Source organism: Balaenoptera acutorostrata, chromosome 16 (genome assembly GCF_949987535.1).
Source record: "Balaenoptera acutorostrata chromosome 16, mBalAcu1.1, whole genome shotgun sequence".
In the NCBI taxonomy this organism is placed as follows: Eukaryota; Metazoa; Chordata; class Mammalia; order Artiodactyla; family Balaenopteridae; genus Balaenoptera; species Balaenoptera acutorostrata.
Window position 1 is genome coordinate 66,014,820 of NC_080079.1, and position 14,295 is coordinate 66,029,114.

Here is a 14,295-nt window from a genome sequence, read left to right on the forward strand (position 1 = left end):
CCTATCTTTGGCTAAACTCAGAGGGTAAACTCAACCCTCATCAAGGTCTCTGGCTGCCAGGAAACTGGCTTTCTTGAGCAATACCTTGAGTCCCGAAACTGACCTGAAACTCCTGGGATTGGAGATGTTGGGTGTGCCTGGCACAGAGCAGACACTCATGAGAGGTTGCTCTCCAAACATGGGTCAAATTCATAAATTCCTGAGGAGGTTTTGGTCTGTCTCCATAGACTGCCATAGGTGACACACTGGTTCAGGACATCCGCTATTCCCCAGATACCCGAAAGCTCCTGGTCCGGCTCAGTGATACTTACAACAGGTAAACAAGATTTTTGGCTTCGTCAGCACCCTGGGGATGGCCGAGCACCCAGATTTATAGCTCTGGCTTGGTCTGGCTGTGCCATGTTCCATCAAACCATGATTTACACAGCCAGAGAGTTTTGTTCCCCTCCTGGTGAGCCATTTGGCAAGCTGCATCCTGGCCTGCTTTACAGAGTCTGGGTAGTGGGTAGTCTATTGAATGGCTTTGTCCTGATCCATCCCGTTTATGAACAAGGTCGTTTCTGGAGAGCCTGAAAGTGAACACACAGAATCTGCCGCAAGTGGAAAACACGGGGAAGGTGAAAGGACTCATTCTCACCATCAAGGGAGAGCCTGATGGGCAGACTCAAGCGTTTGACTTTTACTCCAGATATTTCACTCCATGGTTTGGTGTGGCTGAAGACCCCGTAACAGGTACTTTTTGACTTGAGTCCTGAAGAGGGCTAAACAGGGGGGAGGGAGGAGGATAACAAGTAGCTGTTTATGTGCCCTCCACGTGACCTTTCAGGTTGTTTGGTTTCTGAGCTGCCTTTGTTTCCCTACCTGCCCCTCCCCCATCCCTCCACTGAAGTCTCATGTGAAAAACACAGAGTTAAGGAGGCAGTACAGCAGGGTTAAACTAGTGTCAGACAGCCTGGGTTTGCATCCTAGCTTCCTAGCCGTTGACCTTGGGCAAATGACAACTTTTTTTTTTAGATTTTTTTTTGATGTGGACCATTTTTTAAAAAGTCTTTATTGAATTTGTTACAGTATTGCTTCAATTTTTATGTTTTGGAGTTTTTTTTTTTGGCCGCGAGGCCTGTGGTATCTTAGCTCCTCGACCGGGGATTGAACCCGCACCCCCCGTACTGGAAGGCGAAGTCTGAACCACTGAACCACCAGGGAAGTCCTGACTTAACTTTTCAAAGCTTTTGTTCCCTCACTATAAAATATGGATAATACCTCATAGGTTATGTAAACACAACGCATGTTAAGTGCCCAACACAGTGCCTGGCACATGGTAAGTGCCCAATAGCTATTAGGTATTTTAATAATAACAACAAAACTGACTCCCTGAGCCAACACTTCTAGAGCTGCCATTTGCAAAATCCAGTGGCCAATGTCCACTACATTCCCAAAACCTTTTGTCCTTTTCAGTAACCAGCCTGCATGATCATTGATCTAGATAAGATTTGGTTTTTGAAGGATCAAGCCCTGGACTGCTGGTGGGAAATTGGGACAGGCATAGTGGTTTTGTTTTTTCCTCCCCTCCTCATTTCCCTGACCTGCCCACAAGGTGGATGGGATGGGTTCAGGAACGTGGGTATTCAGGATCTTCTACCGGACAGGAGCAGAGGGATGAAAGTGAAGCCTCGTACTTTCATCCTCCTTGAGAAGAATGGGCTGAGCCGCAAAAGGGGGGATGCTGGATGGAGGAGGCTGGTGGATGGGATAGTGGCCAGGGTAATAGGAGGCTGAGCAGAGACTGCGAGCCTCCTGTTCTGGTCAGATGGCAGGGGCTGGGATGGTTTCAGGGCCTTGACTTAGTTACTCTGAGGAACAAAATATGTGAAATTCAAAGCTCAGCAAGCAAGCACTTTTAAAGACTCAGGAAAATGCCCAACGACTGTTGGTCCAACTCAACCCTCCCCAATAGAAAAGAAGTTCTGAGTGGACTTACACTTGCACAGCTGCTTCCCAAAGATTTTAATTACCACAGAGGGCAAGTTTTTCCCCCTGTAATAATGCTTTACTAGAGTGGGAAGGACAGCGATGAGCAACCGTTTCAGTTTGCTTGAGACCGAGGGACTTCTCAGCATACAGGATCTTCAGTGCTAAAACCAGGACAGTCTCAGGCATACCGGGATACTTGGGCACCCTATGTGGACCCCCCAAAACATTAGTAAGTTTTCCTGAAGGAGAAACCTTTTCCAAACCATCCTTTTTTCTCCCAAAGACTTTTCTGTCAGTTATTACTTTACATTTTGTTTCTTCGTTTTAATATCTATTCTCTGATCTAAACCTAGGGCACAATCATATGAAAAAATACCTCATTAAAAGAAAGTTCTTCTGTCACCAAAAACCTGTGAATGCTGACTTGGTGGGAAATTTAGCCTTTTGTCAGAGTTCCCACCTTTTCTTTCATGTGTGTCCTAAGAGGAAGGAGATATTTTTCCCTTGAAATATGTAGACAGATTTATGTGAAGACCTTGTTTCTACCATGGGCTGACAATGAACTGGTAGACAAGATAAGAATTAAAAGCTACAGTTTAATTCAGCCTTCAGAAAGTATAAGACACAGCGGATACCTCGTTTGGAGGAGTTATCCGTAAATTCTATGTCTTCCTTTCTATTTCCATCCTTAATTCCACACTTGGCTGTGGCCATGGCCAACATACTGACTAAGTCACCTAAGGTTTAGTCAAACTGGATAGTTGATTGTTTATGAATTTAGCACAGAGTTGCCCCTGTTTTCTTTGGGATTGTACCATAACTTTTCACTTCTTTTAAGGGTCTGCACATACTGTTCTCAGCAGCTACTGGTCCCAGCAACTGGGGAAGAAAGCCATGCACGGTAGGACAGCTCTTTCTCAAATTTTAAAAAATTTGCTTAACTTGAAGCTAGTATTCCTTCTCATATGTACTATCCACTTGAAGATGTAATAAAATGTTAACTATCACCCACGTGAAAACGAGAGGTTTTGAATTCCTTCCCCCTGAACCTTCTACTCAAAACATCCTCCACCCCAAACATCTTCCACCTCTGTCTCTCCCAGCACAAGGACACACTTCTAATACAGTAAGTACCCAATAAATGTTTGTTGAATAAAGTTAACTGGCTGTATAACTTTGGCCCAGAAAGGTTATTTATAATGTGACACGTTGAGACTGGATGATTACCAAGGTTCCTTACTGCCATTGCTAGTTATGAGATTAAATCAAACAAACTGCTTTGGAACCAAGTCTCCTAGTGATCTACATATTGTCTGAGGCAGAGAAAATAAATGGCAGCCAGTGGAATTTACACAGCTAGTACTAACAACGTAGCTGGTAGTCTGTATGTGGTACAGGCTACACAATCAAAGTAGGAGTTTGACTTTAAAGGATGGAGGTTCTTGCTTAGTGGGATGGTTAAGCCTCTGTGACCCTGATTTGGACATAGCACGGTGGCTGTTCTCTTTCCTTGGTGATCCTAATTACTCCCCTAAGCTTAGGAAGCCTGAGGCTCTGCCTCGTGGTTGCCTGACAAGTGTGGTTGCTGGCTAACCACAATGAGTAAAGAACTCCCTTTGTCCTATTCAGACCTCGGAAGGTGGGGCCTTTTCAGAAGGGCCAAGAGCACCCCTCTTTATCTTCTTAGACTTTTAGTCCTAGCCTCTGTCTTTTCACATGTGCTTGCTAACTCCTAGACAGAGCCAGGGAGGATGCTATGGGCGGGGTATGTCTGGGGCATTACAGGAAGTAATAGAGGAAGTGGCTCAGGAAGCCAAGCGGTAGAGCTGTGTATTTTGTGGATCAAATTGCGTCTGTGGTCTCTCAGTCCTCAGGAGAATGGGGTGGGCTGGGCAATACCATGCACAGATGAAGGAATGCATTCTATTTAAAAAAATTTTTAAGATTAATTGATTTTTATTAAGGTAACATTGATGTATAACATTATATAAGTTTCACATGTACATTGTATTCCTGCTTCTATATACCCTACAACGTGCTCACCACCAAAAACTTATTTTCCGTCTTTCACCGTACAGTTGATCCCCTTTACCCATTTTGATCTCCCTGCTCCTCCCTGACCCTTCGCCTCTGACAACCACCTTCTGTTCTCTGTGTCTATGTATTTGTGTTTGGTTTGTTCATTTATTTTGTTTTTGTTTGTTTGAAGGGATGTGTTCTTTAAATTGACCTAGGAGGATTCTAGAGCTTGTAATAAGTGGTCTCTCACTATGTCCTGTTAATTAAAAAGGGTGAAAATGATCTTAATTTGTGACTCGTTTTATGTTTTCTTTAGCCTTTCAGTGTTCCAGCCGGGGAGGAGAATTGAAGATTTCCCTGCGTCCTGATGGACGAGTTGACATCAAGGGAGGTGCTGCTCTTGTTTTAGAGGGCATGCTGACGGCCTAGATGCGCTTGTGCGCGATGCTGCAATCTTGACTTACCAAGCATTTTCCGCGTAGAAAGAAATGTAAGGGGCTGCTTTGAATAAAGTTTGCATAGTAGTCTACTTAATCCTCACCTTAGACATAGAACAACAAAGACATATTAATGGAAATTTAATAATGCTTCCTGACTAGTTAACTAATGGAGTTTTGGCTCTACCTGTGAGTATATTTGAAATGTAAGTAACCAATAATGAAGAATAATGTTGTCACCTTTGATTATGAGCACCAAGCAGAAAATGAGGAACAAATTTATGGGGAGTAAGATCAAACCATTTAAGCTTAGGTGTACCAGACAGACTATTTCGCAGCCATTGAAAAGACCCAATAACTATGAGGAAATATAAAAAAAAAAATTCATGATACAATACCAAGAAAGAAAATCACAGTAGAGTATAAACTGTTAGCAATGTTATGCTGTGTCTGTGGAGAATACGAATTTATATAGACAAAGATGGATCATGAAGATAGAAAAGTGAAAAGAGTTCGCGTGTGGAGGGTAAGATTGGAGTAATTTTAATGTACCTAAAAAGTTATTTTCTCCATTGGGACACACTCATGCTTAATAACTAAAAATCAGGACATGTAACTAAATAACTAAAAAGCCCAGAAATTTTTTAAAATGTATGTGTGATAGAGTGGTAGTAAAATTAAACATGAAAAGTAATATCTTGCCTCTTTCCAAGGTCTTTTTGGGGTGGGAATTCCCCTTGCTGTGGCTCCCATGTATTCTGCAAGTTAGGTGCCCAGCTGGGATCTGAATTCCCAGCCCATGTGTCAGATCTACTGCTCAGCAGTCTGACATGCTTGGTAAAAAGCAATTTGCTGTCTCCTGTGTATAAGACACCGGGCTAGAAGCTGGTGGGGTGGAGAGCTGGGGGCCAGGCTGCAAAGGAGATTAGAGGGGAAGCTTATAGAGCTCTCAAGGGACTCTGGGAAAACCAGGCTCATCCTTTCATGAAAAGATAATGAGCACTTGCACTGGTCTGTGATTAGGGTCTACATATGGCAGACACTGAATGCTATGGCGTAGTCAGGGGAGTGTTGAAGGACAGGGCTTCGAAAGACTGGGGCATGAGTAAGGCTTCAGAAGTGAATGCACATGGCATGTCTGGGTTTTGTCTAGAGTTTCTACATCTTGAAAGTAGTTAGGTACTATGGGGGCTGAGAGAAATAAAAGAAAGTAATTATTTAACAATCCAGTTGAAGAGATAGCATGTAAACACAAGGATAAATAATACTGTAAGCTACTTTTTTTTTTAATTTATTTATTTATGGCTGTGTTGGGTCTTTGTTTCTGTGCGAGGGCTTTCTCTAGTTGTGGCAAGTGGGGGCCATTCTTCATCGCGTTGCGCGGGCCTCTCATTATCGCGGCGTCTCTTGTTGCGGAGCACAGGCTCCAGACGCGCAGGGTCAGTAATTGTGGCTCACAGGCCTAGTTGCTCCGCGGCATGTGGGATCTTCCCGGACCAGGGCTCGCACCCGTGTCCCCTGCATTGGCAGGCAGATTCTCAACCACTGCGCCACCAGGGAAGCCCCTGTAAGCTATTTTTATTGTTGTTTTTTAAACTATTAAAACCTATAGAAAGGACATAGGAATCATGGCGATCGTGAATCATCCCCAGGGTATGAGAAAGGGAGAACTATGGTTCTCCAGGTGTGGTTCCTAGACAAGCAGCATCTGCACCACCTGGGAGCTTGTTAGAAAAGCAAATTCTCAGGCCCCATCCCAGACCCACTGAATCAGAAGCTCTGGAGATGGAGACCAGAAATCTGGTTTTTAGCAAGCCCTCCAGGTGATCCGGGTGTACACTTAAGTTTGAGAACCACTAGTATTCAGCCACTGTTTTCTTCCCTCCCAAGTGATAATTGCCTTTGTAGCTCAATAACTTTAAATGTGCATTATCTCAAAATCTCCTTGACCATACCAATATACTTGCTGCTTAGTGCAGTTTTGGAGGAGCTGGGTTTTTTTTTTTTTTTTCCCTCTTAGCTTCCAGTTCTGTTCAGCATAGAAAAATTAGCTGTGCTCAGGTGGGAGCTGTTCAGTAAAATGTTGGTAATATACAGATTAATCAGCTATGATTTATTAATGATGAATTAATTACACCTGATTGTGCAGTTCTGCTAGCTAAATGGAGCTTTAAAGGAGTTATTTTATTAATCATCATGGTGCTAGTTGCAGACACTTACAGAAGGATCACTAATTAAACATGCAACCATATGCAAAACAAGTTGGGTTGCTGAGACCTGCAAGAATAAGAAACCCTGATTTTTAGGGGAGCCAAAACATTTTATTTTATGCAATATTAGGGAGTTGGCTTGGCAATGTTAATCATTCACTGCAAGTTAATATTGTAATCTTTCCCAGCAGGGGTTGATCCCTATATCAAAAAGTATGTAACACTCTAGTGAGATTCTAGTAAAGGGGAAGATTGTTCAAGCCTATTTTCTCTTTTATACACATGCAAAATGGCTTTTGCTGAACAGAGACCATTGATTGATGGGATGGGACTTACAGCAGAGACAGTCAAAACCACAAACCAGTCCTTCGTGTCAGAGAGCATCAGGTGAGTGCGAGACTGAACTCTTGGAGACCATGAACACCCTGTGTATTGAATCACAATAAGAGGAGTCACAGCCTTGTACTATTGGAGCAGAGATAGAAATGAGACTGTCCAGCTGAAGGGGCATCAGGTAAACTCAAGGATAGCTAAAGAATGGGAAAATTGTTTTCAATTTTTAGCTCAAGATAGATTAAAGCCGTTTCCTGACTTTTTGTTGTTATGATTATTTGTTTGGAGTTATGCAGCATCATTGTGAATAGTCAAGGAGGTACTAGCCAACTTCCTCCAAGGAAGCCAAGGTGGCCAGGTGCTACCTCTCTCTGCACCTCAGGGGGCAGGAATGCTACTCGGGCTCAGCCAAATCAGAAACCATCTCCTGGGAATGTGGATCCTGAACAAGGGAAGCAGTACTGTAGAGGTGGCTAGAGACCTATACTATAGAGATCCATACTATAGCTCATTCTAGCTTGTTCTAACATTATTAGCTGTTCCACCATTTACTCAATCAATCCCCTCAGTCTCCTATTTTTTTTTTTTTTTGGCTACGCCTCACGGCATGCAATATCTTATTTCCCCGACCAGGGATCAAACCCGTGCCCGCTGCAGTGGAATCACGGAGTCTTAACCACTGGACCACCATGGAATTACCCCCTCAGTCTCCTATTGAAGACCTTTGATTTTATTTCCAGATGCTTTACCATTAGAAGCTGTACTGCAGAGAGCAACTTTATTTTATTTCCTATGTCCTGGTACTTTTATTTCTTTAGGATAGACTTGAGAGAGAGAGATTTCTGGTTTGAATAATGTGTGTATTTTGGGGGACCTCCCTGGTAGTCCAGTGGTTAAGACTCCACGCTTCCAATGCAGGCGGCATGGGTTCGATCCCTGGTGGGGGAAATAAGATCTCACATGCAAAAAAAAAAGAGGAATGTGTGTGTTTTTCATTTTAGTAGCTATTGTCAGATACCCTTCCAAAAGAGACTGTAGCTGTTCATGTTGCCAGAGCACTGTATCCTTTTCACCACAACCCACCAGCAGAATTTTGCTAATCTGATAAGTGATAGCTTAGTATTACTTACTTTGCATTTACCTGATTAGGAAAGTTAAACATCTTTTGTTACGGTAACTTGCTACTTATATTTTATCTTCTCTGAACTCTCTATTCATGTATTTTGCTTATTTTCGATTGCATTTTGTTACCAGTTTCTTTATTATGAACTTTTATGTGTCATAGGTGTGGAAATAGTCTCCCCAATGTTTTGATGTATATTAAGGCAGTCATTATTATCCTTGTTTTATAGATGAGGAAAGTAATGCTCAGAAAGGAAATTGACTTGCTTAAGTTTACTCTGCTAGTGAGATGATTAGATCTGGATTCAAAACCAGGCTATGTGATTACAAATCTAGTGCCCTTGCTATACTTCAAGGAATATCCCTAGAGGGTTGCTTTGCTTACTGTCCTGTATAATGTTACCCCCAAGTTTAGAGGTATGCTCGGAGATTCTGTGGGTCCCCAGGAATTTGCATGGGACATATTGGGCAGGCTTGTTTCTACTCCACCTGGTATCAGCTGGGGTGGTTCAAAGGCAGGGCTGGGATCATCAAAGGCTTGTTTACACACATTTGGAGCCTGAGTTGGGGACGCTGAAACAGCTGAGAGTTGAAACAGCTGAGAGCTGGAACAGTAAGGCCTCCTTTTTTTATTTTATTTTATTTTATTTTATTTTATTTATTTATTTGGTTGTGCCGGGTCTTGGTTGCGGCTGGCGGGCTCCTTAGTTGTGGCTTGCTAGCTCCTTAGTTGCGGCACATATGCTCCTTAGTTGTGGCATGCAAACTCTTAGTTGCAGCAGGCATGTGGGATCTAGTTCCCTGACCAGGCCCCCTGCATGGGGAGTGCGGAATCTTAACCACTGCGCCACCAGGGATGTCCCCAGTTAGGCCTCCTTGAACACATTTATCTCTACATAATCTCTCCACGTGATGTTTCCAGCATGGTGGGTTTAGGAGAGCTGGACTTCCTCCATGTAGACTTGGCTCCCAAGGCCCCAAAAAAGCCAAGTGGAAGCTGTCTCACCTTTTATGACACCAGGAAGTCACATGATTTTACTTCTGCCGCATTCTATTGGTTGAGGCATTTATGAAGGTCTGTCCAGGCTCATGGGGCAGGGACACAAATCCCACCTCTTAATGGAGGATTGTTAATGTCACATTGTAATAAAAGCATATGAGATGGGGTATATTTGACTGCAGCAATCTTTGGAAAAATACGATCTACCACAAGAGTGTTTTGGGGAATTTCCCATATTCTCGGGAAATTTGAGACATAAATGGTTAGCAAGAACAAGAAATACCTCCATTTAAAAGAAGAAAACTTGGTGTTAACCCTGAATCTTTTTTTTTTTTTAAATAGAGGAACAACAAATATAGTCATTGAGCCATCATCAACAAACATATGGATGTGTTTATAGGTCATCATCAAAAACTTATGAAAATGTTCTTAGCCTACTGAAGATACTTTCAAGGAACCAGAAACATTTCTTTTATGGACTTTGTGGGCTCTCAAGCCTACTCTGCAAAGGAGATGGACCAGACTGGATCTGTTCCACACTCAGAGTGAAACAGTGTTCCTTGGCTTAGTCTTTACCTTCATCTGTTTGGGCTGCTATAACAAAAATACCATAGACTAGGTGGCTTATAAACAATAAACATTTATATCTCATGGTTCTGGAAGGTAGCAGTCCAAGATCAAGGCAGTGGCAGATTTGATGTCTGTTGAGAGGCTGCTTCCTGGTTCATAGATGGCAATCTTCTTGTCGTGTCCTCACATGGTGGAAGCGGCAGGGGATCTCTCTGGGGTGTCTTGTTTTTATAAGGGCACTAATCTGATTCATGAGGGCTCCACCCTCATGACCTAAGCACTTCCCAAAGGCCCCACCTCCACGTACCATCACACTGGGGATTCAGTTTCAACATATGAATTTTGGGGACACACAAACTTTCAGTCTATGGCAGCCGTTCTGGGGCAATGCCAGCCGTTCTGGGGCAATGCCTTGTAGTTACTGTTTTCTGATGCTGCCAAATTCTTCCAGAGAGGCCAGAGTGGCCATTGTTGGGGATGAGTGTTTTGGGTTTTTTTTAATATTTATATATTTGGCTGCGCCGGGTCTTATTGGCCACACGCGGGATCTTCGTTTTGGCGTGCGGGATCTTTTTAGTTGCGGTATGCAGGCTCTTAGTTGCGGCGTGTGGGATCTAGTTCCCTGACCAGGGATCAAGCCCAGGCCCCCTGCATTAGGAGCACGGAGTCTTAACCACTGGACCACCAGGGAAGTCCCGGGATGAGTGGTTTATGACTTTGTGCAAGAACCGTTGAGGTTATCACAATACCTTTGGGCCAGGTTATTTTAAGTTACAGTAGACCGTTTGTGAATTTCATCAACCAACTGGAGGCTCTTCATAGCTAAAGTCATGATTTCAGCAAAAAAGAAAAGAAAAGGTAAGTTAAAAGTGAACACCTGTTCTTCTAAAATTGCTCTACTGCAAGTACCAGCCCTAGAGAATTGGCAGATGGTTTTGTGTTTCTAAGCCTGACCTTAGCAGCCCTTCATCAATCTTAAGCTGATTGATTCTCAAGAAGGAGGAGACTCTGGTTTCCCAGGGTACCCAAGACACCTTTGATTTAGTTACTACCTGAAGACCAATTAATTAGTCCACACTGGTTCTCTCAAGTTTTCCTAACAAAGCTAGGAAATCCTGGGCACAGCCTGACTGGGGAGGCTTTTTACTAGCTCATTAATTACTGTCACCCTAGACGTGGATAATTCTAAAAGAAAGAAAAAGCATCATTCTGCACTGGGGAAGATAGGTGATTTCCAAGGCCTGCAGCTATCTGGCATTGTGATTCCTGTAGCCAAGGGGCTCCCATCTTTAAAAAACCTCCACCCACAGGACTGAAACTACCAACTTCTTTCCCCATTGCATCTTAACTCATGGCTGCCAGGGGAGCTTGTCAAACATGAGAGAATCTGCCCCTTGACTATCAGGTACTTTTTAGTTTTTTTTGTTTGTTTGTTTGTTTTTTTTTTAATTAAGTCAACTTTTTTTTTAATTAATAGGTACTTTATTTATTTATTTATTTATTTATTTATTTATTTATTTATTTATTTATAGCTGTGTTGGGTCTTCGTTTCTGTGCGAGGGCTTTCTCTAGTTGTGGCAAGCGGGGGCCACTCTTCATCGCGGTGCGCGGGCCTCTCACTATCGCGGCCTCTCTTGTTGCGGAGAACAGGCTCCAGACGCGCAGGCTCAGTAATTGTGGCGCACGGGCCCAGTTGCTCCGCGGCATGTGGGATCTTCCCAGACCAGGGCGCAAACCCGTGTCCCCTGCATTAGCAGGCAGATTCTCATCCACTGCGCCACCAGGGAAGCCCCACTTTTTAGTTTTTAAATTTAGCAGTGTTTACTTAAGTTATTTTTAAGTCAAATGGGATTGTACTGGTTTTTTATTACTGTATGGTTAGGCCACCCAGGCCACTCAAGGTGTCTGTTCTTTTGCTGTCTGTTCATCCCCTCGACCAGTGCCTGCTTCACCTATACCTACTCCCATGACTGACCTTCCTATGTATGTACTTGCGCCAGACCCCAGCTAGTAATTGTTCTAATCTTTAGATCTGACCATCTTTACCTGATAGCTTCTCAAAGGGGCGGTGAGGGGCGTGCCCTTCTGCTAGTTTCCCTGGTAACCAATGAGCCAACCTGATCTCTCTTCCCCTCCCCCGCCCCACCGCCCAGGAGCCAAGACTGCTGCCATCTTGCCCGCCAGCCACCGCACACAGTGGGGGCTTGCTCCAGGACCTTGCTTCAGACATGTAAGCTCCACTATCCATCAAACCATAGATGTCTCTGCTGCTGACTCTAGGCTTTCTTGAAGCTGGGCAAGTACAGGGCTTGCAAGCCTGCAGGGTGCAGCCCAACAACAACATAGAATTAATTCATAGTCAACTCTCAATTATCCTCTGGATGGATACCTGGGGATCTCACTCTTCTCACCCTCTCAGCTGGTTTCCCCTCTTCTGTCTCTTACCTGGACCCATTTCTCTCCTGGTCTCTCCTCAGTCTTTGCTCTTCATTCCAAGCTGGGGCCTAACTGGGAAGAGTCAGGGTGGGATGTGGGGGTGTGTTGTTAATGTGATAAGAAGTAATAGAACAGCATACTCATGTTAACCAGTAGGTGCTCTATGACTCTCCTCCTTTAAGAGGATAACCATAAGTTGACTTTTGCTACTAAGAACTTACTCCTCATGGTCAATGTTATTTCTTGGTAGTGTTAAAAGATAAACTAGGGGCTCCCCTGGTGGCACAGTGGTTAAGAATCCGCCTGCCAGTGCAGGGGACATGGGTTCGAGCCCTGGTCTGGGAAGACACCACATGCCGTGGAGCAACAAAGCCCGTGCGCCACAACTACTGAGCCTGTGCTCTAGAGCCCACGAGCCACAACTACTGAGCCCGTGTGCTACAACTACTGAAGCTTGTGCGCCTAGAGCCCGTGCTCTGTAACAAGAGAAGCCACGGCAATGAGAAGCCTGTGCACCGCAACAAAGAGTAGCCCCCGCTTGCCGCAACTAGAGAAAGCCCACGTTCAGAAACGAAGACCCAATGCAGCCAAAAATAAATATATAAATTTATTTAAAAATAAAAAGATAAACTGGGGCATATTTTAAAATTTTAAGAGTTTATTTGAGCAAACATCTATTCCAATCAGGCAGTGCCAAACCAGAAGTGGTTAGGAGCACTTCACTGACAGGGGCTGGGGCAAGACTTTATTATCGAGAAGACTTTGAAGCAGAGCAAGGATATTATTTGATTGGCTAAGCTCAAACATCGTTTGGGAAAGCCTAGTTGGCTGTCTGTGCTTGGTTGTCCTTAGGTTTTGACTTTTTACCCTTGAGGCATTTATGGGCTTAGGTTTTGGTTTGCTTATGTAGCTAAGTATGAGAACCACCTGAGTCTAATGACCTCCTTGTTTATTTATTTTTTAAATTTATTTTGAAAGGCCTCCTTGTTTATATTTTTTATTTTATTTATTTATTTAATTTATTTATTTATGGCTGTGTTGGGTCTTCGTTTCTGTGCGAGGGCTTTCTCTAGTTGTGGCTAGCGGGGGCCACTATTCATCGCGGCGCGCGGGCCTCTCACTATCGCGGCCTCTCTTGTTGGGAGCACAGGCTCCAGACGCGCAGGCTCAGTAGTTGTGGTTCACAGGCCTAGTTGCTCCGCGGCATGTGGGATCTTCCCAGACCAGGGCTCGAACCCGTGTCCCCTGCATTGGCAGGCAGATTGTCAACCACTGCGCCACCAGGGAAGCCCGGCCTCCTTGTTTAATTAACAGTATTGTACACATTAAAAAATTTTTTTTTATTGTGGACAATTTCAAGCATGCACAAAAACAAAGCAAATATTGATACTATAGTTACTACTCCTGGCTTTCTTCCCTGCCACTCCCCACCCCTTGCACCCATCATGCAGCTTCAATGTTTATCAACTCACAACCAATTAATTATGTTTCATAGATGCCCCCCAAACCCAGGTGTTCTGTGTTTCGTGTTTGGGGTCACCTGAAACCCCATTTTCTCAGCTGAACATGCCCAGGAGGCAACCCTGGGTACAGCAGACTCCTGCCGGTCTGTGTCTTCCACTCCATCCTTTGGACTGAGGCTTGAGAACACCTCGAGTGTCACATTCTATTATATTGATGGGGAAACTCGAGGCGTCCTGGTGGCAGGCTGGACAAAAGGACAGCTGTGCTGGGCTGCCCACAAATTAGGGCATCTTTGGAGGCTGTCCTCCAATTCCCAGTTAATTTTTAGGAGAGCTTTAATTATGCCATCAACAGTCCTCACTTAAACAATCACACGCGCTCTGGCTGGGGGAGAAATGAGTGACTGATTAGATTTGCATAACCATTTACCCTAATTAGAATGTCAAAAGTTGGTGGCAAAGAGGCCAAGTTGTGCTGTGACTTAGTATCATTTTAATTTAGTCCAATTTCCTATTATTGCAACTGTCTTCCTCTTTGCATCTCAGATCCTCTTCTAAACGATTTGTAGCAAAAACAGAGTGGAAAGCAGAACAACTAATAATAACTCTCTTGAGGGCTGAACTCCTGAAAAACTCTAAAGGTTTCTTTCCTTAATCCAAACCATGATTTTAGTTTTCATCTAAACTTATAATTGCATGAACATTTAGATTTAAGTAATTTAGGCAGACACTTA

The 14,295-nt window shown here is 43.7% G+C and overlaps 1 protein-coding gene across 7 annotated transcripts in view; it reads left to right on the forward strand.

Moving 5' to 3' along the window:
- Positions 1–7,032, forward strand: part of PBLD (phenazine biosynthesis like protein domain containing) — a 39,512-nt gene extending 32,480 nt beyond the window's left edge. For 6 of the 7 annotated variants that reach the window (XM_057530370.1, XM_007167799.2, XM_057530369.1 and 3 more), the window contains 4 exons: positions 228–316; positions 554–732; positions 2,810–2,872; positions 4,307–5,121. In XM_057530370.1, the coding sequence (XP_057386353.1) occupies positions 228–316; positions 554–732; positions 2,810–2,872; positions 4,307–4,419 (444 nt within the window). In that variant the 3' untranslated portion in view covers positions 4,420–5,121. Of the gene's footprint in view, positions 1–227; positions 317–553; positions 733–2,809; positions 2,873–4,306; positions 5,122–6,944 lie in introns of those variants that run through there. The other variant, XR_009005584.1, reaches the window with a different exon arrangement.
- Positions 7,033–14,295: the final 7,263 nt, after the last annotated feature.